This window comes from Centropristis striata, chromosome 16 (genome assembly GCF_030273125.1).
Source record: "Centropristis striata isolate RG_2023a ecotype Rhode Island chromosome 16, C.striata_1.0, whole genome shotgun sequence".
Lineage (NCBI taxonomy): Eukaryota > Metazoa > Chordata > Actinopteri > Perciformes > Serranidae > Centropristis > Centropristis striata.
Genome location: NC_081532.1, coordinates 6840145 through 6864660, shown reverse-complemented (window position 1 = coordinate 6864660; position 24516 = coordinate 6840145). Strand labels below are relative to the sequence as shown.

Below are 24516 nucleotides of genomic sequence, written 5' to 3'. Positions count from 1 at the left end.
GTCCTGTTGTCTTTTAGTTTTTATCCTGTTTTCTTTTAGTCTTTTAGTTTTTATCCTGTCCTGTTGTCTTGTTATCTTTTCGTCTTTTAGTTTTCATCCTGTCATATTGTCTTGTTATCTTTTAGTATTTTACTTTCTATCCTGTCCTGTTGTCTTTTAGTTTTTATCCTGTTTTCTTTTAGTCTTTTAGTTTTTATCCTGTCCTGTTGTCTTGTTATCTTTTAGTCTTTTAGTTTTTATCCTGTCCTGTTGTCTTTTAGTTTTTATCCTGTTGTCTTTTAGTCGGTTAGTTTTTAGCTCCAGTGTTCCCTCATGGGGGCCTCCGCACTGGGGTGAGTGTTCAGTCTGCCCGTGGGGATGTGGTCTTGGAGACTCCCTGGGCCCGGGAGACTAGGCGGCCCGGGTCGTGGTGGTCTCTGTGACAACGTCCTCTATGGCTGTGGGCTCTGCCACCTCTCAGTGTGGATGCTCCCACAGGTTGCTTTTTTCTCATCTGGATCCTCGGAGCCTTGGCATGTCTCTACACTGTCAATCAATATGTGCTGTGTGTGAGTCTGAGTGTGTGTTTGTGTGCGTGCATGACTAAATCCGTGTGTGTGCATGTTTGTGTATGTATACTTACAGATGTGTATGTGGGGGAGGGAGGGGTGGGTTTTGTAATTTTCATTGTCTGTTTTTATTTTTTGTAAAGCACTTTGTGTTGCATTTTTATGTATGAAAAGCGATATATAAATAAAGTTTGATATGATTTGATAACGAACCAATTGCAATGTTGTTGACAGGGAGCACCTGTTCTAAGCAATTTCCCATATCTAGAGGATCTGGACAGGGTTGTCCTCTCTCGCCTTTGTTATTTGTTTTATCCCTTGAGCCTCTTGCCCAGGCAGTCCAGCAGTCAATCAGTCATAACCCTATTATTATGCATAATACCAAACACTTCATATCTCTGTATGCCGATGACATCCTTCTTTTCCTCCACAATGTTTCTCATAATCTTCCTCACCTCAGGATACAAAATCAATTGGGAAAAGTCTGCATTATTATTATGAACTCTTCCACTGAACAGGTTCGTACCACCGCAGCCACACTAAACATACCAGTTGTTCAGACGTTTAAATATCATATGTGGCAGTATATATTTTCTTATTTATTTCTCCTCTTTTTCTTTTAGCTTTGACTCCATTTAAGTGGTCCAGCCCCCTTTGAAGTGCCCTTTAGGCGTTGGGTTTTGAGGGTAGTATTGGTTGAGGCTTGTTTAAAAGCTCTGAACTGCTATATATGTGTGTATATATGTATGTTCACACGTGTTTGTACGTTCATCAGTGTACTTCATGAAGACAAAGCCTGTGGACCCCTTGAAATTTGGGGGGCGGGAGAGGGGCTGTCTACCTATTTTTCATTGTTGTTATTATTATTTAATTTATTTTTTCTTTTTTTTTTCCTTTTTCTTTTTTTCCAACACTCAATATTGTTGATATGATTGTTTGGTAGTATTGCCATTGTTATTTAGTTACTTATTGTTAGTTTGTTATGCTACAGGACCATTTTATCTTCTTTGTTGCTGTTGCTATTATTGCCGAATTGATGCTTGCCACACCTGCTTGTTCGCTTGATATAAACTAAATGGAAAAAACAATAAAAATTGATCACAAAAAAGAAATGATTATATTTCTTTACCTTTTCCATTCGAATGAAAATAAAAAAAATACTGATGAAGAACTACATGAAAAACTAAGTTTGCTTCATGATTGAAATGTGCTGAGAATTATAGAATGATTGAAGTTTCTACATTAAAAGGCTTAAGCTAAATTGCTAAAATAAATCATAAAATGAGACTGTTTATTGCTAAAAAGTTATTAGTGCTTGTAGAGGTGACTGTCAGCTCTGTGTTCAGTGGTCTGTGTCAGAGTCTCTTCCTCTTCAGCAGCTGCAGTCGGTTCCTGCTGTAACAGCTCAGTGTCTCTGCAGTCTGACTGAGGGAGGTTTTTGTACGACGACAAATCACTGTGTGAACACTTCAGCACCGCTTCTGTCGTGGGACATATGACAGTAATAAACTGCTGCATCTTCAGTCTGAACTCCACTGATGGTCAAAGTGAAGTCAGAGCTGCTTCCACTGCCACTAAACCGAGCTGCTGTTCCTGATTCACGTCTGCTCACTAATTTTATCAGAAGCTTTGGAGGCTGTCCAGATTTCTGCTGGTACCAGAACATATCTTCAGATCCATCACCATTTCTGTAAACAGCCCGGCTGGTCTTACAGCTGATAGTGACAGTGGACCCTGGAGCAGATGTCTTTACTGCAGGCTGAGTCACAGTCACCTGACCGCTGCATCCTGCAGACACAAACAAATCCTTCATTTATCAGCAGAAATCAATGAGAGAAAAGGCAGCACATCATGTTTGAAATGTTGCTGAGTGAATGAACCTGTAAAACAGCAGCAGGCCAGCGTCCAGATGAGGATGGTGATGAGAGTCATGGTGGTTGTGGTTTCTGCTGTGTTGACTGACAGATCTGAGTCCTGCAGTGTTGAACTCACAGGACTATAAACCTTCTCAGTTCACTGGAGGATCAGCTGACCATGCAAAGCCTCCTCTCTATGGAAATGATTTCTCTGCTCTCAACAGACTGAAGCCAACGTGGGACACTAAATCAGGAGGAATACTGCTTGGATTTACACCATCTATCATCTTAATGGAACACAAGAAAATATTGTTATTAGAAGTGCAGTTGAGGATTTAGGAAACAGTTTGTGTCCACTGTGGTTGGTATGATGTCAATATTTATTCTTCTATATTTACCTAAAGGGGATGAGAAACTGCTTTTTTAACTTTTTAATGCTTTTTCTCATTTAAATTTAAATGTAAACATTTGTTTGAACATATATTTATTTGCATTCTTACAACTGATATATAATAAATTACAGTATATAAATATTTTACGGGGTTCTTTTTATGTCTCAACTGTAAAAGTTACAATAATGATGAAAAATGATCTTTTATTTTCTAAATAACTTTCAGGCCACATGAATTAAATCATTTTGTACATTAAATATTTAAAATTATTCAGTTTTATCATAAAAACAGAGTGTTTTCAGAGGATAGATGTTTGTCCACAGTGCAGGAGGTTTTTGTACGGCCGCTTAATGAGTTTGTATCACTGTGGAGGACTTTTGGTGGAGGAACCAAACTCATCGTTGACTGTAAGTACCAGAGATTTTTATTTAATACAACAAACAGATAGTATAACGTTTTAATCAAGTACTTAATGAAATGTGATCAAGTTCAGTGTTTTTATTTTTGTGATATTTTTTGTTATTTTATCAAACTGATCTTACAGTCTGAGAAGAAGCTTTGCAGAGATTAGTATTCATTCAGTATTGCATGTAAAGAAAAGCATTTTAATATAAAGGAAATATATATAAATATTTTAAAGCTATACTTTTATTACTTACTTTGAATTTGTACATTCTTGAATGTGTTTAAAAAGGAAAACATGTTTATTTAATACTTCAAATCATAAAAATATGTATTATGATTTTGTTTTTTATTTTGAAAACATCAAATAATTAATTGAATTAAATTTATAACGGGGATTCATGTTGAAAACAAACATGATTTTATCAGTAAAAGCAGCTTCTCTTTGTGTTCACGGTTCATTTGACATGTAGTGAAAAGGAAGTGAAAGAGACAGATGACAAAGGTTTTAACTGTATTCACATGAGAGTTTCAGCTCTGTCAGTTGAAACAGAAGAAAATCATCACAGGGAGCAGTTATTCTCTGTCACACATTATGAAAGACATGTGAAGATGTCATCAATAATCATCATCAATCAACCTTTTTAGTTGCATTTCCACTTGAATCCTGTGTCTGATGGTGTGATACTGAGTGATTTATGACTTCTTGTGTTTGATTTGATGAAATGTAAGAAATGAGCAGAATGTGATGTTTCTTTCTCACCAAGCCTTCACTCTCATTCCTCTGTCTTTTCTCCCCCCTCTCTCTCCTCCAGTGGGTGTGGTGCGGCCCACCCTGAGCGTCCTCCCCCCCTCCAGAGAGCAGCTGCAGCAGGGCAGTGCCACACTGGTGTGTCTGGCCAGCGGGGGCTTCCCCTCAGCCTGGAGGCTGGGCTGGAAGGTGGGGGGCAGCAGCCTCTCCTCAGGGGAGTCACACAGCCTGGAGGCCCTGGGGAGGGACGGCCACTACAGCTGGAGCAGCACCCTGATCCTCCCTGCAGACCAGTGGAGGAAGGCGGGCTCAGTGAGCTGTGAGGCCAGTCTGAATGGACAGAGCCCTGTCACTCAAAGCCTGGACCCTGAGCGCTGCTCAGAGTAGAGCTTCAGCAACACTTCCTGTCTGGAAATGATGCTGCTTCTTTCATAGAGATCTTCATCAAGCTACAGATCTCCTCTCTTCACATATTTCTGCACGTTTCACAGCTCTCTGCTCAGTGTTTTAGTGTGCATGTTGCTTTCTCATACTGATCTTCTGCATGTTCTTTTTTATCATCGTTAAAATCAACTTTATTAGTTTTAGTCCAAGAGAAACGATTCATTCATCAGAAATGTGGCATGAACATTAAACTCTCACTGAATAAAACTGTGGATTATAATGAGTCGGTGTCTTTGTGTTTTGTAAAAGGTGTAAGGTTCACCCTGCTGGCAAATGGATCAACACTGAACACAATATTTTGTATCCTGATGATCTGGATCCAGGCGTTACATTTATTAAGATGACAGAACAACAGACATAAGGGAGCAGCAGACATGAAGCCATCTAACCTCAGTGTGTTATCTTAATGCTCTGGTCTTCTATGTTCCTAATAACATAAATATATATCAGGATATACTATAGATTTTGCCTACCTGAAACCTGAAATCTACCATGCATTCTAAATGTTTGAAACAAAAACACACCTGTTGTTGTGAAACAGAAAAGAAGCAACAGTTCATATCTTGAGTATCATTTGGGCCTTTAAATCTCATCTGAAAACTTGAAAACACAACTGAAAAGTCTGGACGTTTAACCTCTTAAAGCTGCAGGTTTAGGAACAGGAGAAGGGTTAGGATCAGACAAAAACACAATCTGAGCCAAAGCTTATAACAGAAGAAGTGTAAGGCCAAAAATACATATATAATACTTAATTTTAATGGTTACATCTTCTTGTTTCTCTATTTGTGCTTGTTTAGCATGTGGCTAAAACACAACTTAAACTACAGTTAAAAAAACAAACAGTGTTTTGGTCTAACCCTACCCCTACACTTACCTGCTGGCTGGTTGATTAGGAAAAATTCAAATATATTTTCTCTGTACAATTTTCAATTAAACATGTGTCACAGATGATAAGCAATACATCCAAATATGTTTAATTTATGTTTTACTAAGCATCCCAACTTTTTTGGAATCAGGACTTGTAATATAGCACACCTCAGAAATACATCTACAATGCACAATGCACTACCTGTTTGCTCATAATGTGCAACACAGTAGCTTATGTCACATAGTGTTCTTTAGATTCAGTGTTTAAAGAGAAGAGAAATGTCTTCTGCATTCATTTCGGGCGCTGCATTAATTTATTTCTAGTTAGTGAAGAAGACTGTGTGATAAGTGAACATCTGGAGCTGTAAAGAGGAACAGAATCTGACTCTCAGGGACATGAATATCTGAGTTTCACTCCACATTTGACTGGGCTGAACTTCATCAGGTTTCTGTAAGGTTGTGTTTCAGGGACTGTGAAGGTGAGCAGTGGTGCATGTCAGAGTCTCCTGCAGCCATCCTGCAAGAAGATAAAACATTACTACTGTATTTATTATATAAAGGACAGTTCCAACGTAAAAACCAAACTAACTAAAAGCTGGCACTTGATGTTCAGTCAAATCAATCAGAATCTCACCCTGAATGTGGACTGCCACTATCAGCAGGAAAACCAGCAGCATCTTCATTATGGATGTATATGTGTGTTTGAGAGAAAATAATTCAATCATGTATTAGTTGACAGAAGACTTGGGGCCTTAAAAGCCCCTGATGTGCAGGGAAGCACGACAGATATTCAAAGTAGAACTTCTGTGGGTGACACACACATGCCAGTGAGAGCTGTCTGTGTGTTTCTGCTTCATAAAGATGAATACTGCCCTCTGGTGTCAAACAGGAGGAAGTACATTCATTTGAATCATTCACATCATGGAAGAATGATGAGACAGTGGGCCCCTGGACACAGACATGTAATAGGGCCCCCATCCCTCCATTAGAGGAGCAAGATCGAAGATATGGTCTTTTGTGTCTCTTCGTGGACACTTTATTTCTTTATTAAGTGGTTTTGTGAATGTTTGAAGTTGTTTTGTGTCACCTTGTGGTCATTATTAGAACTGTGCATTAATATCTTTATTGACCAAGATAACCCAGCAACAAGAAGGACTTTGTAGTTTTGTGTCTCTTTGTGGTTGTTTTGTGTCACCTTGTTGTCATTATTAGGGCAGGGTATCAGAACTCTTATTGAGCAAAATAAAACAGAACCAAGTAGAATCAAACCTTCTTAGATTAAATCTGCAAAACCTGCATTTGATCTTTTTTATATCCAGGTTATAAAAAATAACTATTTGTATTGTTTTGCTTGCAGTCAATCACAACAAGCTTATCTGATGTGGATGCTCCTGTGGCAGATAAAATATAATAAAGTGTCCTGTAGTTCAGCCTTCCAGTGGAGAAAACATGACGCAGGTCCCCACAGGCTGCCCTACATGCTGGGAAACTTCCCATGCTTCATTATGTCTTCATTTAAAGTTGTTGTTCAATCCTCAAAAGGTTTTCAGGCCTTTATTGGGAGTCAATGCTGTCTCTCTATTCAGTAGTTTTAATGGATTATCTGCACAGTTTAAGTTTGTAAAGAGATTTCACTCTTTGTGCTAAAAGAAGAACCAAACATGTCACTCTGAGAACTTTTGTCTTGATAAACAGACTGATCCTGGTTCAGTTTGTTTGGTGCATTCAAGACAGGCTTTTCACAATAAGAGACATCTTTATGAAGTCCTCTGAGGGTAGAAATGAAGAAGAAGAAAAAAAAAAGTAAAATAAATCTGCATAAGTATATGTGAATATAATAATTTCAATCTAAGCCACTTGAGATGCCAATATCCCTCCCCCTTCCTGCCACTAGATCAAGGTCCTCTTTGTGTTTTAAATTGTGATGTAAAGACTTAATTATGTAACTAAATGCAATTACTGCAGGACACCACAAACCCTGGGGAAGGGCCGAGGCTGTTCTTCAGGCATAAAATGCATAGGTTTCCCTATCTTCGGGGTCCTTCTCCATCTTGACTGCTCGCGTTCATTCAGAATCATTCTCTCTGCCAGTTAATCTATCAGGACTCTGTATGAATAAAATCACAATTGCAACTTGCAAATTTCCAATTGTCAGCTTGCCAAATAATTTTAATCTGTAGACAGTGTTCAGAAATTAACTGGAATAATTTCAAGTGATTTTACTCTTTTTAAAGGATTTCATTGTTATAATAATAGTATTTCAAGATGGAGCAGTGTGAGTGTCAGCTAGTTACAGCAGCTCTTACACTCTCTTCTCTTCTTTACATCATGTAGCACTGATCATATCACCATGTCACTTCACACACTACCTTTGAGTATATATATACACACATATATTTTAACATATTTTTATTTTATTTTATTTTATTAGTTTACACTGATGTGTATTATCTGTGCAATGCAAAATGACTCTTAAAAATATGCAATATGAACAATAACAGTCAATAACAGTCATGTATGTACCTTACGTATATAATGTGTATGTAATGTCTGTATATTTATGTATGAACAAAATGTTTTATTTTCTTGATGTGTATATCTTTATATATTTTCAACATGTACCTTAAGCTGCTGTGAGGACTGAAAGTTAAGTGAAGTCTTATTTATATTTGTTGATGGAGAGTGTCAGTTTTAGAGATACTAGTCTACCAGCTTTTGATCATCTCTGGTTATTCAGTGATGATAATATTTCTTTTACTTTCTAATGAAAATGGAAAAATACAGAAGAAGAACTACATGGAAAAAACTACATTTGCTCCATGACTGAAATGTCCTGAGCACCATGGAATGATTTCTGTTTTTTCTGCATTAAAAGGTTTTTGCTAAATTACCGCCCAGATATATATCTATTTATTAATTAAGTTATTAGTACTTGTAGAGGTGACTGTCAGCTCTGTGTTCAGTGGTCTGTGTCAGAGTCTCTTCCTCTTCAGCAGCTGCAGTCGGTTCCTGCTGTAACAGCTCAGTGTCTCTGCAGTCTGACTGAGGGAGGTTTTTGTACGACGACAAATCACTGTGTGAACACATAGGCACCGTTTATTACATGGAAACTCTTACAGTAATAAACTGCTGCATCTTCAGTCTGAACTCCACTGATGGTCAAAGTGAAGTCAGAGCTGCTTCCACTGCCACTAAACCGAGCTGCTGTTCCTGATTCACGTGTGCTCACTAATTTTATTAGAAGCTTTGGAGACTGTCCAGATTTCTGCTGATACCAGGACAAACAAGTCTCATCACCATCATCACCACACCAATCTCCTACATCCTGGATGGTCTTACAGCTGATAGTGACAGCGGATCCTGGAGCAGATGTCTTTACTGCAGGCTGAGTCACAGTCACCTGACCGCTGCATCCTGCAGACACAAACAAATCCTTCATTTATCAGCAGAAATCAATGAGAGAAAAGGCAGCACATCATGTTTGAAATGTTGCTGAGTGAATGAACCTGTAAAACAGCAGCAGGCCAGCGTCCAGATGAGGATGGTGATGAGAGTCATGGTGGTTGTGGTTTCTGCTGTGTTGACTGACAGATCTGAGTCCTGCAGTGTTGAACTCACAGGACTATAAACCTTCTCAGTTCACTGGAGGATCAGCTGACCATGCAAAGCCTCCTCTCTATGGAAATGATTTCTCTGCTCTCAACAGACTGAAGCCAACGTGGGACACTAAATCAGGAGGAATACTGCTTGGATTTACACCATCTATCATCTTAATGGAACACAAGAAAATATTGATATTAGAAGTGCAGTTGAGGATTTAGGAATCAGTTTGTGTCCACTGTGGTTGGTATGACGTCAGTATTTATTTTTCTATATTAACCTATAGGGGATGAGAAACTGCTTTTTTACTTAATAATGTTTTTTTGTCATTTAAATTTAAATGTAAACATTTGTTTGAATACATTTTTGTTTGCAGTCTTACAACTAATATCAAATAAATTAGAATATATAAATATTTACGGGTTTGTTTTTGTCTCAACAGTAAAAGTTACAATAATGATGAAAAATGATCTTTTATTTTGTCAGTAATTTCAAGCCCCATGAGTTAAAACGTTTTGTACATTAAATCATTTTAATTTTAGCAGTTTTATCATAAAAACAGAGTGTTTTCAGAGGATAGATGTTTGTTCACAGTGCAGGAGGTTTTTGTACGGCCGCTTAATGAGTTTGTATCACTGTGGTGGACTTTTGGTGGAGGAACCAAACTCATCGTTCACTGTAAGTACCAGAGATTTCTAATTTCTCCAACGTTTAGGATTATGCTAAATGTTACAACACAATGTGATAAAACCTGAAATTATTTTGTATAATTTATTTGTTGTGGATATTTTTTGTTATCTATTAGGCTTGACTGATGTCGCAGTTTGTCATTTTCATTGTGAAGAAAGATTTGACTTGTCATAATCTACATAATTTCATTGCTTATTATAGAGAAAATAACTTTAATTTTGATAATATTTATTTTCAATTAAATTAGTGTTCTACAAAATATGATATATATTTTATCTGAGAAACATTTTATGGCTTTAAACAAACAATGTATTTTAATCAGCTTTTTTAACTTTTACATTCAAACAGTTGTTAAATTAAATCTAAAATGCCCTTAAAACAAACGAGTGAGTTTATATGTAGATCCAGTATCGCTGCAGTTTGCCTTCACAGTTCGTTAGTTTAAAGTGGTGAAAAGGAAGTGAAACTCACAGATGACAAAGTCTTTCACTGGATACAGATGTTACATTTTTTCAATAAAAAGTTATTTACTGCCACATTTTGAAGCAGATATTAAAAATGTATTCAAAGGTTAGTTATTTCATATTTTAGCTACATTCAAAAATTAGTCAGGGTGCAATATGTTGTCTAATTATTAGTGATTGATGATGAGTGCCACAGAAGAAGATTGATGACTTTAAATGACATCAAGTTTGATGATGTAGTTTTCTGTGTTAAAGCCTCATTTCCTCCCATGTCTGGGCTCCTCTCCTCTGTCTGATCTCAGTATCATGCACACAGTTCATCCACAGTAGTGTTGACCTCTGTCATGTCTCATAAGTGTCTCATGTTGAGCTGTCTGTCCTCCAGTCAAGTTCATCTGCTCCTTGTGTGTCTCTGCTCTCCCCTCCAGCTGGCCCCATGCTCAGGCCCTCAGTCTCTCTGCTTCCCCCCTCCTCTGAGCGGCTCTCTGGGGCCTCGGCCACGCTGGTCTGCCTGCTGAGCGGCTACTCTCCTCAGGGAGCCGTGGTGAGCTGGGAGGTGGACGCTACAGAGGTGACAGAGGGGGTCCTGAGCAGCTCCGAGGAGGAGAAGAGCGGACGCTACAGCAGCAGCAGCACCCTGAGCCTGAGCCAGGAGCGCTGGATGGAAGGAGAGCTGTTCTCCTGCAGGGTCCTCCATCATGGCCACAGCCAGACCCGCTCCCTCCGCAGGAGCCAGTGTGAGGGCTAGAGGGGCTGGCTGAAGCCCAGGACAGCAGCTCTGTGTGTGGGGAGCAGGAGGAACACACCTGCTGCTCTCATCAATAGGAGTTTGAATGTTTGTAGAGGAAACTAAAGCTTTGTGTGGCAGAGAACAACAGCTGTAAAGTGTTGGACAACAACAACTTAGAGAGTAATGTGAGGAGCTCAGCAGCTAGATGTGACTGTGCTTCATGACTGTCATGTTGATGACTCGTGTTTTTGCTAATAAAGCTTTCACTGAATAATAACATGATGAAGTGTTTGGTCTTTTATGAAGAGTGGTGAGAAATGAAATGTTGTGGTGGAAGATTAAAACCTGATAATTAATCATTGAGATGGACAAGACTCTCCTTTTAAAGTTGTTAATTGAAGATATATTATATAATAGTATAATATGATCTTATGAAAAGAAGAAAAAACATGAACAGTATCGTGAAAGAGATTCTTCACGTGTCAGAAATCATGACTCAAATATGTGATCAAGCAACATTTGTCTGTTTAGCTGAGAGGAAATATAGACAGAACATGATATGTTATGTATGTGATTTTATAAGATGATAAAGTTTTTTTTTATATTAAGTTATTAAAGTTTTTGCATGTTGAGGTGACTGTCATTATTACGTAGCTATAAACACCAAAATTACCCCTAAATTGTGCCGTTTTAGAGCAACACACAGACACTCTCACAGACTGAAGCTACAGTCCATTTTTATTTTTATTTAAATGTGGAAAGGTGTTGCTCGTAGTTATGACACTACAGAGAATCATCAACCAACATTTTGTTGCAGGAATAATCATTTTTTTTAAAAATATAAATTGGTGCCATTTTAACAAATGAATGTTGAGAAATTTTACTGAATGTGTAAAAACATTTTTACCTCAACAGAAGGGTCAGGGGATCACATAAATGACTGGAATATGTCTTCTGTCCACCATGAATACCTGAGCATGTTTGTCAGACATTTTGCTAAAAATGTGGCGCTAAAGGTAAAGTCGTAGGTATGCAAAATCAGTAGAATTCATCATCAAAAATTACAAAGAGATACATTAAATTTAAAACTTAACTTAAAAAAATACATAGATACAGCACTTAAGTAAATACTTTATTTCATTAAATCAATCTAAATTCTGTACTGAGAATTCTTTCTGTGGAAAATCAACACGTTGGAATAAAAATAACATGCAAACATGTTTCATGTTTCACTACCTTAAATTCTGAGGACAGAAGGTTAGAGGTCTAAAGTATGAAATAGTTTTCTTCTAATGTATAAGATTCATCATGATGCCACTAAAGCATTTTATATATTTGTATCACATGCTTCTTGTTAACTTGATGAAAGTAGTCGAGAATATATTAGTGCAATATATTAGAGTGAATATGTAGTTAGTGCTTGTAGAGGTGACTGTCAGCTCTGTGTTCAGTGGTCTGTGTCAGAGTCTCTTCCTCTTCAGCAGCTGCAGTCGGTTCCTGCTGTAACAGCTCAGTGTCTCTGCAGTCTGACTGAGGGAGGTTTTTGTACGACGACAAATCACTGTGTGAACACTGGGCCATTGTGTACACTCATACAGTAATAAACTGCTGCATCTTCAGTCTGAACTCCACTGATGGTCAAAGTGAAGTCAGAGCTGCTTCCACTGCCACTAAACCGAGCTGCTGTTCCTGAATGACGTGTACTTCCACGAAAGATTAGAAGCTTTGGAGGCTGTCCAGATTTCTGTTGAAACCAGGACATACATGGATCACCACTACACAATCCAACATCCTGGCTGGTCTTACAGCTGATAGTGACAGTGGATCCTGGAGCAGATGTCTTTACTGCAGGCTGAGTCACAGTCACCTGACCGCTGCATCCTGCAGACACAAACAAATCCTTCATTTATCAGCAGAAATCAATGAGAGAAAAGGCAGCACATCATGTTTGAAATGTTGCTGAGTGAATGAACCTGTAAAACAGCAGCAGGCCAGCGTCCAGATGAGGATGGTGATGAGAGTCATGGTGGTTGTGGTTTCTGCTGTGTTGACTGACAGATCTGAGTCCTGCAGTGTTGAACTCACAGGACTATAAACCTTCTCAGTTCACTGGAGGATCAGCTGACCATGCAAAGCCTCCTCTCTATGGAAATGATTTCTCTGCTCTCAACAGACTGAAGCCAACGTGGGACACTAAATCAGGAGGAATACTGCTTGGATTTACACCATCTATCATCTTAATGGAACACTAGAAAATATTGATATTAGAAGTGCAGTTGAGGATTTAGGAATCAGTTTGTGTCCACTGTGGTTGGTATGATGTCAATATTTATTCTTCTATATTTACCTATAGGGGATGAGAAACTGCTTTTTCGCTTTTTAAAGGTTTTTCTCATTTAAATTTAAATTTAAACATTTGTTTGAACATAGTTGTTTGCAGTTTACAACTGATATAAAATAAATTGGAAAATGAAAATATTTTACGGGTTTGTTTTATGTCTCAACTGTAAAAGTTACAATAATGATGAAAATGTATCTTTAATTTTGTCAGCAATTTCAGGCTACATGAGTTAAATCATTTTGTATATTAAATCATTTTTATCTTTGCAGTTTTATGATAAAAACAGTGTTTTTTAGAGGATAGATGTTTGTTCACAGTGCAGGAGGTTTTTGTACGGCCGCTTAATGAGTTTGTATCACTGTGGTACACTTTTGGTGGAGGAACCAAACTCATCGTTGACTGTAAGTACCAGAGATTTTTATTTAATACAACAAACAGATACTATAACGTTTTAATCAAGTATTTAATGAAATGTGATCAAGTTCAGTGTTTTTATTTTTGTGATATTTTTTGTTATTTTACCAAACTGATCTCACAGTCCGAGAAGAAGCTTTGCAGAGATTAATATTGATCCAGTATTGCATGTTAAGTTACAATTTAATATACAGTAAATATATATAAATGTTTCGATGCTATATATTTATTAATAACTTTGAATTTGTAAGTTCTGGAATATGTTTAAAAGGAGAATTTGGTCAATTAAGACTTCAATCATAAAATCATGTATTATAATTTTTGGTTATTTATCTTGAAAGTGTTAAATAATTACTTAAAGTCAATGTAATGTGGATTCATGTTAAACACAAACATGATTTTATCAGTAAAAGCAGCTTCTCTTTGTGTTCACGGTTCATTTGACATGTAGTGAAAAGGAAGTGAAAGAGACAGATGACAAAGGTTTTAACTGTATTCACATGAGAGTTTCAGCTCTGTCAGTTTAAACAGAAGAAAATCATCACAGGGAGCAGTTATTCTCTGTCACACATTATGAAAGACATGTGAAGATGTCATCAATAATCATCATCAATCAACCTTTTTAGTTGCATTTCCACTTGAATCCTGTGTCTGATGGTGTGATACTGAGTGATTTATGACTTCTTCTGTTTGATTTGATGAAATGTAAGAAATGAGCAGAATGTGATGTTTCTTTCTCACCAAGCCTTCACTCTCATTCCTCTGTCTTTTCTCCCCCCTCTCTCTCCTCCAGTGGGTGTGGTGCGGCCCACCCTGAGCGTCCTCCCCCCCTCCAGAGAGCAGCTGCAGCAGGGCAGTGCCACACTGGTGTGTCTGGCCAGCGGGGGCTTCCCCTCAGCCTGGAGGCTGGGCTGGAAGGTGGGGGGCAGCAGCCTCTCCTCAGGGGAGTCACACAGCCTGGAGGCCCTGGGGAGGGACGGCCACTACAGCTGGAGCAGCACCCTGATCCTCCCTGCAGACCAGTGGAGGAAGGCGGGCTCAGTGAGCTGTGAGGCCAGTCTGAATGGACAGAGCCCTGTCACTCAAAGCCTGGACCCTGAGCGCTGCTCAGAGTAGAGCTTCAGCAACACTTCCTGTCTGGAAATGATGCTGCTTCTTTCATAGAGATCTTCATCAAGCTACAGATCTCCTCTCTTCACATATTTCTGCACGTTTCACAGCTCTCTGCTCAGTGTTTTAGTGTGCATGTTGCTTTCTCATACTGATCTTCTGCATGTTCTTCTTTATCATCGTTAAAATCAACTTTATTAGTTTTAGTCCAAGAGAAACGATTCATTCATCAGAAATGTGGCATGAACATTAAACTATCAGTGAATAAAACTGTGGATTATAATGAGTCAGTGTCTTTGTTTTTCTTTTATAATATATTCATGATGAAATATAACGTCTTGATCATCTCAGTATCATAACTGATATTATATTAAAGCTGATAGTACAGGAGACAGGATTTTTCTCTTTGGTCTGTTGTAATTTCAGATTTTTTCGTGAAACTATTTTTCATAGAAACTTTTAAACATATTTAATATCAGTGGCTGTAGTGTAGCATGAATTTAACTTTCCCAGCCTACTCATAAAGAGACTGAATAAACTGACAAGAATATAAGTTTAAAACTGTTTGTGGGAGATCGTGTGTGAGTGTGTTTCAGTTTTATTTAGATTCTTTGTGGTTCTGCTTGATGACTCTTGTGTTGTGTTCACTGGACCAGTTATCCTCATCACAGTCTCTTCACCAACCCTCTGCACCTGCAGCAGGCCGTTTCACTTCAGTCACACTGAGGGAGGTTTTTGTACGGCTACAAATCACTGTGTGAACACTCCACCATGAGCACCTAGACAGTAATAATCTGCAACATCTTCATCCTGAACACCACTGATGGTTAAAGTGTACTGAGAACCAGATCTGCTGCCACTGAATCGAGACGGAGTTCCTGAGAACAGGCTTGTTGCAGAATATATAAGAAGTTTGGGAGCCTGTCCAGGTTTCTGAAGGTACCAACTGAGATCAGCCCCAATATTTGAACTCCCTGTGGCGCTGATGGTCACAGTCCCTCCGAGACTAACAGACTTGGATTTGTCAGTCTGAGTCAGAAAGTTGTTGGCAGAAGACTCTGAAATGAGAAATGAAATGTGACCTTGAGAAGAAATGTTTGAACTCCAACAACATGTGACAGCAGTTTAAAGTATAAAAGCAGAAAGATGAAAACAGAAACTGCACCACACAAGAAATTCTCCTAAAATGTCTGATCCATTTTCAGTCTCTCACCCTGAGTCAGAAAACCCAACATGACAATCAGAGTCACTGGAAACATCATCCTGATGCAGTTTTCAGTGTGAGTGCATGAAAACAGTTCAGACTCTGTGTGACAGAAGAACTTAAAACTCTGAGGAGCAGTGAAGCATCAAATCATGCAAACATACTTTAGTGGCCAGCTGTCCTTGTGAAACAGAAAGGGAGAGATGAGGTGGAGTAAGTAGAGGCTACATCTCCCTGTGGACTGATGAAGAACATGGAGAAACTTTTGACTTTCTGTTCCTCGTCTCTCTGCTGTTTCTGTCTGAACAAAGTTTCCCAAAAGGCCTTTGTGCTCATAAATAGCTGCAGGCTGCCCTCTGCTGGCTGTCCAGGTTCACAACAACTTCATACTGACATGAGATTGATTTTGGATTCGCTCCTTCACTTTACAGTTTTTCTCAATTGCTAAAACACTAAACCCTATTGTCTGAACCAAATGCTCAGTTGCCTGAACCCACTGATTGAATCAATCACTCTTTTGGCAAAACCATAAGCACTTTTCACATGTTTAGACACAACTTACCAACACATTTTCATTGTGATGCACCGTGCTGCATAATGGTGAGCACAGGTGACAAAAGTCAAACATAATTAAAGCACCAGTGTCACCACTTGAACACAACAACTCAAAATAGATCACACTTGTGGCTGATGGTGTGAGGGAACATATAAGGCAGTTCAGAGAGCTGGTTTGTGAGGCCCTACAATGGAAAGAAATCTGAGAGGAAGAGTTCGTGTGAGAGGAGGTTGAGGAGGTCAGAGAAGACAAAGAACAGTAATATCTGATGAAATCGGAGCTTCTGTGATTGACCATGTTCTTGTCCATGGTATGAGCATGAGGGAGGCGGGACAAAGGGTACAACCAAACATCAGTAGATTCACTGTGTCCACCATAATCTGAAGATTTAGAGAAGAGAACAGGTAATTACCTTTTTTGACATTATAGTACAGTATGTAAATGTTGACAGCAATTACTGTGTGACATACGATATACTGTATCACAGTATACTGTAAGTAAATATGTATATGTCAGTACATCACTGTACCAATGTACTGTAGTACTGTAATGGAGGGTTGGTCTGTTTGTAGACCTAGTATTTCATGTATATTTTTTGCAACATGCATTTAGCCTACAGTGAACAATGAACATGTATTTCTCCAGCTTCATGTCCTGAGCATTGTGTTTTCTATTTTTCTATGTAGTGTTCAGTGACTGCTCAGTAGTGTTTTTAATTTTGATTGACTCAGGGCACGATTTGACAACATAGTTCAGTTTTGAGCACAGATTGAACTGTTTTGAGGTGAAAGTTTGGTTTTGCAAGAAGAGTCTGAGGTTTTGTGAATGTAGCTTGAAAATTGGGTTTTGTGTTCACAGTTTAGAGAAAAGGAGAGCAGCTTTCAAGAAATGTGTCTTAGCAATCGAGAAAAACTGTAAGCGATGATGATATTTCTTTGACTGTCTTTTCCATTGAAAATGGAAAAATACTCAAGAAGAACTATGTGAGGAACTAAATTTGCTTCATGATGGAAATGTGCTGAGAATCATAGAATGATTGAAGATTTTCTACATGAAAAGCTTATGGCTAAATTGCTTGAATAAATCATAAAGTCAGTATATTTATTAATATAAAGTTATTAGTGCTTGTAGAGGTGACTGTCAGCTCTGTGTTCAGTGGTCTGTGTCAGAGTCTCTTCCTCTTCAGCAGCTGCAGTCGGTTCCTGCTGTAACAGCTCAGTGTCTCTGCAGTCTGACTGAGGGAGGTTTTTGTACCACGACAAATCACTGTGTGAACACACCATTAAAACTTGTGTCGTGGGACATATAACAGTAATAAACTGCTGCATCTTCAGTCTGAACTCCACTGATGGTCAAAGTGAAGTCAGAGCTGCTTCCACTGCCACTAAACCGAGCTGCTGTTCCTGATTCACGTGTGCTCACTAATTTTATTAGAAGCTTTGGAGTCTGTCCAGATTTCTGTTGATACCAGTGCATACCCTCATTGCCATCAGACCATCTGTAAACAGCCTGGCTGGTCTTACAGCTGATAGTGACAGTGGATCCTGGAGCAGATGTCTTTAATGCAGGCTGAGTCACAGTCACCTGACCGCTGCATCCTGCAGACACAAACAAATCCTTCATTTATCAGCAGAAATCAATGAGAGAAAAGGCAGCACATCATGTTTGAAATGTTGCTGAGTGAATGAACCTGTAAAACAGCAGCAGGCCAGCGTCCAGATGAGGATGGTGATGAGAGTCATGGTGGTTGTGGTTTCTGCTGTGTTGACTGACAGATCTGAGTCCTGCAGTGTTGAACTCACAGGACTATAAACCTTCTCAGTTCACTGGAGGATCAGCTGACCATGCAAAGCCTCCTCTCTATGGAAATGATTTCTCTGCTCTCAACAGACTGAAGCCAACGTGGGACACTAAATCAGGAGGAATACTGCTTGGATTTACACCATCTATCATCTTAATGGAACACAAGAAAATATTGATATTAGAAGTGCAGTTGAGGATTTAGGAATCAGTTTGTGTCCACTGTGGTTGGTATGACGTCAGTATTTATTTTTCTATATTAACCTATAGGGGATGAGAAACTGCTTTTTTACTTAATAATGTTTTTTTGTCATTTAAATTTAAATGTAAACATTTGTTTGAATACATTTTTGTTTGCAGTCTTACAACTAATATCAAATAAATTAGAATATATAAATATTTACGGGTTTGTTTTTGTCTCAACAGTAAAAGTTACAATAATGATGAAAAATGATCTTTTATTTTGTCAGTAATTTCAAGCCCCATGAGTTAAAACGTTTTGTACATTAAATCATTTTAATTTTAGCAGTTTTATCATAAAAACAGAGTGTTTTCAGAGGATAGATGTTTGTTCACAGTGCAGGAGGTTTTTGTACGGCCGCTTAATGAGTTTGTATCACTGTGGTGGACTTTTGGTGGAGGAACCAAACTCATCGTTCACTGTAAGTACCAGAGATTTCTAATTTCTCCAACGTTTAGGATTATGCTAAATGTTACAACACAATGTGATAAAACCTGAAATTATTTTGTATAATTTATTTGTTGTGGATATTTTTTGTTATCTATTAGGCTTGACTGATGTCGCAGTTTGTCATTTTCATTGTGAAGAAAGATTTGACTTGTCATAATCTACATAATTTCATTGCTTATTATAGAGAAAATAACTTTAATTTTGATAATATTTATTTTCAATTAAATTAGTGTTCTACAAAATATGATATATATTTTATATGAGAAACATTTTATTGCTTTAAACAAACAATGTATTTTAATCATCTTTTTTTACTTTTACATTCAAACAGTTGTTAAATTAAATCTAAAATGCCTTTAAAACAAACGAGTGAGTTTATATGTAGATCCAGTATCGCTGCAGTTTGCCTTCACAGTTCGTTAGTTTAAAGTGTTGAAAAGGAAGTGAAACTCACAGATGACAAAGTCTTTCACTGGATACAGATGTTACATTTTTTCAATAAAAAAGTTATTTACTGCCACATTTTGAAACAGACATTAAAAAATTAATTCAAAGATTTGTTCTTAAATATTTCAGCTACATACATAAATTAGTCAGGTTGCAATATGTTGTCTAATTATTAGTGATTTATGATGAGTGCCACAGAAGAAGATTGATGACTTTAAATGACATCAAGTTTGATGATGTAGTTTTCTGTGTTAAAGCCTCATTTCCTCCCATGTCTGGGCTCCTCTCCTCTGTCTGATCTCAGTATCATGCACACAGTTCATCCACAGTAGTGTTGACCTCTGTCATGTCTCATAAGTGTCTCATGTTGAGCTGTCTGTCCTCCAGTCAAGTTCATCTGCTCCTTGTGTGTCTCTGCTCTCCCCTCCAGCTGGCCCCATGCTCAGGCCCTCAGTCTCTCTGCTTCCCCCCTCCTCTGAGCGGCTCTCTGGGGCCTCGGCCACGCTGGTCTGCCTGCTGAGCGGCTACTCTCCTCAGGGAGCCGTGGTGAGCTGGGAGGTGGACGCTACAGAGGTGACAGAGGGGGTCCTGAGCAGCTCCGAGGAGGAGAAGAGCGGACGCTACAGCAGCAGCAGCACCCTGAGCCTGAGCCAGGAGCGCTGGATGGAAGGAGAGCTGTTCTCCTGCAGGGTCCTCCATCATGGCCACAGCCAGACCCGCTTCCTCCGCAGGAGCCAGTGTGAGGGCTAGAGGGGCTGGCTGAAGCCCAGGACAGCAGCTCTGTGTGTGGGGAGCAGGAGGAACACACCTGCTGCTCTCATCAATAGGAGTTTGAATGTTTGTAGAGGAAACTAAAGCTTTGTGTGGCAGAGAACAACAGCTGTAAAGTGTTGGACAACAACAACTTAGAGAGTAATGTGAGGAGCTCAGCAGCTAGATGTGACTGTGCTTCATGACTGTCATGTTGATGACTCGTGTTTTTGCTAATAAAGCTTTCACTGAATAATAACATGATGGGGTGTGTTTGGTCTTTTATGAAGAGTGGTGAGAAATGAAATGTTGTGGTGGAAGATTAAAACCTGATAATTAATCATTGAGATGGACAAGACTCTCCTTTTAAAGTTGTTAATTGAAGATATATTATATAATAGTATAATATGATCTTATGAAAAGAAGAAAAAACATGAACAGTATCGTGAAAGAGATTCTTCACGTGTCAGAAATCATGACTCAAATATGTGATCAAGCAACATTTGTCTGTTTAGCTGAGAGGAAATATAGACAGAACATGATATGTTATGTATGTGATTTTATAAGATGATAAAGTTTTTTTTTATATTAAGTTATTAAAGTTTTTGCATGCTGAGGTGACTGTCATTATTACATAGCTATAAACACCAAAATTACCCCTAAATTGTGCCGTTTTAGAGCAACACACAGACACTCTCACAGACTGAAGCTACAGTCCATTTTTATTTTTATTTAAATGTGGAAAGGTGTTGCTCGTAGTTATGACACTACAGAGAATCATCAACCAACATTTTGTTGCAGGAATAATCATTTTTTTTAAAAATATAAATTGGTGCCATTTTAACAAATGAATGTTGAGAAATTTTACTGAATGTGTAAAAACATTTTTACCTCAACAGAAGGGTCAGGGGATCACATAAATGACTGGAATATGTCTTCTGTCCACCATGAATACCTGAGCATGTTTGTCAGACATTTTGCTAAAAATGTGGCGCTAAAGGTAAAGTCGTAGGTATGCAAAATCAGTAGAATTCATCATAAAAAATTACAAAGAGATACATTAAATTTAAAACTTAACTTAAAAAAATACATAGATACAGCACTTAAGTAAATACTTTATTTCATTAAATCAATCTAAATTCTGTACTGAGAATTCTTTCTGTGGAAAATCAACACGTTGGAATAAAAATAACATGCAAACATGTTTCATGTTTCACTACCTTAAATTCTGAGGACAGAAGGTTAGAGGTCTAAAGTATGAAATAGTTTTCTTCTAATGTATAAGATTCATCATGATGCCACTAAAGCATTTTATATATTTGTATCACATGCTTCTTGTTAACTTGATGAAAGTAGTCGAGAATATATTAGTGCAATATATTAGAGTGAATATGTAGTTAGTGCTTGTAGAGGTGACTGTCAGCTCTGTGTTCAGTGGTCTGTGTCAGAGTCTCTTCCTCTTCAGCAGCTGCAGTCGGTTCCTGCTGTAACAGCTCAGTGTCTCTGCAGTCTGACTGAGGGAGGTTTTTGTACGACGACAAATCACTGTGTGAACACTGGGCCATTGTGTACACTCATACAGTAATAAACTGCTGCATCTTCAGTCTGAACTCCACTGATGGTCAAAGTGAAGTCAGAGCTGCTTCCACTGCCACTAAACCGAGCTGCTGTTCCTGATTCACGTGTGCTCACTAATTTTATTAGAAGCTTTGGAGTCTGTCCAGATTTCTGTTGATACCAGTGCATACATTGACCACCACCACAATTGGGGTGAACAGCCTGGCTGGTCTTACAGTCGATAGTGACAGTGGATCCTGGAGCAGATGTCTTTACTGCAGGCTGAGTCACAGTCACCTGACCGCTGCATCCTGCAGACACAAACAAATCCTTCATTTATCAGCAGAAATCAATGAGAGAAAAGGCAGCACATCATGTTTGAAATGTTGCTGAGTGAATGAACCTGTAAAACAGCAGCAGGCCAGCGTCCAGATGAGGATGGTGATGAGAGTCATGGTGGTTGTGGTTTCTGCTGTGTTGACTGACAGATCTGAGTCCTGCAGTGTTGAACTCACAGGACTATAAACCTTCTCAGTTCACTGGAGGATCAGCTGACCATGCAAAGCCTCCTCTCTATGGAAATGATTTCTCTGCTCTCAAAAGACTGAAGCCAACCCTTCTGCCTGTTTGACTGCCTGCTTGTGTCCTGATCTTACTTCTTAATTAATTAATTACATCCTTTGACACCCCAAACCCTGAAATCACAGCTGTTTTTGTGAGACAAGAAAAGCAACAGTTCATCATATCTTGAGTGTCATTTGGGCCTTTAAAGCGCATCTGAAAACTTTTCTAATATCATATGACACAGTTTGATTGACAGTTTATACATTTATGAGACTTCTAGTTTATTTAATTAAATATATTTCACAAAGTATAAATAATTCATCACATTCTGTCTGATTTATGTTTTACTAAGCATCCCAATGTTTTTTGAATCAGGACTTGTAATATAGCACACCTCAGAAATACATCTACAATGCATAATGCACTACCTGTTTGCACATAATGTGCAACACAGTAGCTTATGTCACATAGTGTTCTTTAGATTCAGTGTTTAAAGAGAAGAGAAATGTCTTCTGCATTCATTTCGGGTGCTGCATTAATTTATTTACAGTCAGTGAAGAAGACTGTGTGATAAGTGAACATCTGGAGCTGTAAAGAGGAACAGAATCTGACTCTCAGGGACATGAATATCTGAGTTTCACTCCACATTTGACTGGGCTGAACTTCATCAGGTTTCTGTAAGGTTGTGTTTCAGGGGACTGTGAAGGTGAGCAGTGGTGCATGTCAGAGTCTCCTGCAGCCATCCTGCAAGAAGATAAAACATTACTACTGTATTTATTATATAAAGGACAGTTCCAACGTAAAAACCAAACTAACTAAAAGCTGGCACTTGATGTTCAGTCAAATCAATCAGAATCTCACCCTGAATGTGGACTGCCACTATCAGCAGGAAAACCAGCAGCATCTTCATTATGGATGTATATGTGTGTTTGAGAGAAAATAATTCAATCATGTATTAGTTGACAGAAGACTTGGGGCCTTAAAAGCCCCTGATGTGCAGGGAAGCACGACAGATATTCAAAGTAGAACTTCTGTGGGTGACACACACATGCCAGTGAGAGCTGTCTGTGTGTTTCTGCTTCATAAAGATGAATACTGCCCTCTGGTGTCAAACAGGAGGAAGTACATTCATTTGAATCATTCACATCATGGAAGAATGATGAGACAGTGGGCCCCTGGACACAGACATGTAATAGGGCCCCCATCCCTCCATTAGAGGAGCAAGATCCTCAGAGTCTTTGTAGTTTTCTCTCTTTGTGGTTGTAGAACTCTGCAGGGCTTTTTGTCTCTTTAAAGTAGATTTAAGTCTATTTATGGTCTTTTGTGTCTCTTTGTGGTCACTTTATTTTAAGTGGTTTTGTGTATGTTTGAAGTTGTCTTGATTGAGCAAGATAACCCAACACCAAATATGACTTTGTAGTTTTTAGTCTCTTTGTGGTCTTTGGGCTTGTTTGGTGCATTCAATGCAGGCTTTTCACAATAAGAGACATCTTTATGAAACAGTCCTCTGTATATATATATATATATATATATATATATATATATATATATATATATATATATATATTGGTATGAATTTTCACAAAATGGGAAAGTTAAAGTCTCATCTTATATTTAGTTTTTTTGACTAAACTTTTTAGGAACTGCAAAGAAGCTTTGTTTTTATAATCTTTGGTTGCTAAGAAATTATTATGTTTCTTTGCCTTTTCCATTCGAATGAAAATGAAAAAATGCTGATGAAGAACTACGAGAAAAACTAAGTTTGCTTCATGATTTAAATATGCTGAGAATCATAGAATGATTCAAGTTTCTACATCAAAAGGTTAAAGCTAAATTGCTTAGACATAAAGATATCTTTTGGAAATCATACTGAAGTGAAAAATTAAATTTGCTTCATGATGGAAATGTTCTGAGAATCATGGAAAGATGTAAGTTTTTCTACATGAAATGTTAAAGCTAAATTGCTTTAATAAATCATAAAGTGAGTCTATTAATATAAAGTTCTTAGTGCTTGTAGAGGTGACTGTCAGCTCTGTGTTCAGTGGTCTGTGTCAGAGTCTCTTCCTCTTCAGCAGCTGCAGTCGGTTCCTGCTGTAACAGCTCAGTGTCTCTGCAGTCTGACTGAGGGAGGTTTTTGTACGACGACAAATCACTGTGTCAACACTGGGCCACCGCTTCTGTCGTGGGACATATGACAGTAATAAACTGCTGCATCTTCAGTCTGAACTCCACTGATGGTCAAAGTGAAGTCAGAGCTGCTTCCACTGCCACTAAACCGAGCTGCTGTTCCTGATTCACGTGTGCTTGTTGATCTTATGAGGAGCTTTGGAGTCTGTCC

At 38.4% G+C, this 24516-nt stretch overlaps 10 gene segments (V, D, J or C); 4 read left to right on the top strand and 6 right to left on the bottom strand.

The window, feature by feature from the left end:
• Window positions 1-1856: 1856 nt before the first annotated feature.
• On the bottom strand, window positions 1857-2480 carry LOC131988396 (Ig kappa chain V region BS-5-like). The segment is given in 3 exon segments: window positions 1857-1973; window positions 2161-2336; window positions 2429-2480. Coding segments are annotated over 3 exon segments (345 nt in total).
• A 572-nt stretch (window positions 2481-3052) lies between these two features.
• LOC131988395 (Ig lambda-3 chain C region-like) lies at window positions 3053-4758 on the top strand (the record flags this gene model as incomplete). The annotated part of the segment is given in 2 exon segments: window positions 3053-3203; window positions 4014-4758. Coding segments are annotated over 2 exon segments (474 nt in total), but the record flags the coding sequence as incomplete, so codon positions are not given.
• A 3572-nt stretch (window positions 4759-8330) lies between these two features.
• Window positions 8331-8818, bottom strand: LOC131988394 (Ig kappa chain V region 3381-like). The segment is given in 2 exon segments: window positions 8331-8674; window positions 8767-8818. Coding segments are annotated over 2 exon segments (396 nt in total).
• Window positions 8819-9049: 231 nt separating this feature from the next.
• LOC131988074 (Ig lambda-2 chain C region-like) lies at window positions 9050-11021 on the top strand. The segment is given in 2 exon segments: window positions 9050-9538; window positions 10443-11021. A coding segment is annotated over 1 exon segment (312 nt).
• A 1281-nt stretch (window positions 11022-12302) lies between these two features.
• Window positions 12303-12769, bottom strand: LOC131988073 (Ig kappa chain V region 3381-like). The segment is given in 2 exon segments: window positions 12303-12625; window positions 12718-12769. Coding segments are annotated over 2 exon segments (375 nt in total).
• A 496-nt stretch (window positions 12770-13265) lies between these two features.
• Window positions 13266-14895, top strand: LOC131988393 (Ig lambda-3 chain C region-like). The segment is given in 3 exon segments: window positions 13266-13276; window positions 13389-13486; window positions 14293-14895. Coding segments are annotated over 3 exon segments (432 nt in total).
• A 464-nt stretch (window positions 14896-15359) lies between these two features.
• LOC131988072 (Ig kappa chain V region 3547-like) lies at window positions 15360-15895 on the bottom strand. The segment is given in 2 exon segments: window positions 15360-15667; window positions 15823-15895. Coding segments are annotated over 2 exon segments (357 nt in total).
• A 1737-nt stretch (window positions 15896-17632) lies between these two features.
• On the bottom strand, window positions 17633-18111 carry LOC131988392 (Ig kappa chain V region 3381-like). The segment is given in 2 exon segments: window positions 17633-17967; window positions 18060-18111. Coding segments are annotated over 2 exon segments (387 nt in total).
• A 291-nt stretch (window positions 18112-18402) lies between these two features.
• On the top strand, window positions 18403-20316 carry LOC131988391 (Ig lambda-2 chain C region-like). The segment is given in 3 exon segments: window positions 18403-18411; window positions 18696-18831; window positions 19738-20316. Coding segments are annotated over 3 exon segments (465 nt in total).
• Window positions 20317-21599: 1283 nt separating this feature from the next.
• Window positions 21600-22069, bottom strand: LOC131988071 (immunoglobulin kappa variable 3-15-like). The segment is given in 2 exon segments: window positions 21600-21925; window positions 22018-22069. Coding segments are annotated over 2 exon segments (378 nt in total).
• Window positions 22070-24516: the final 2447 nt, after the last annotated feature.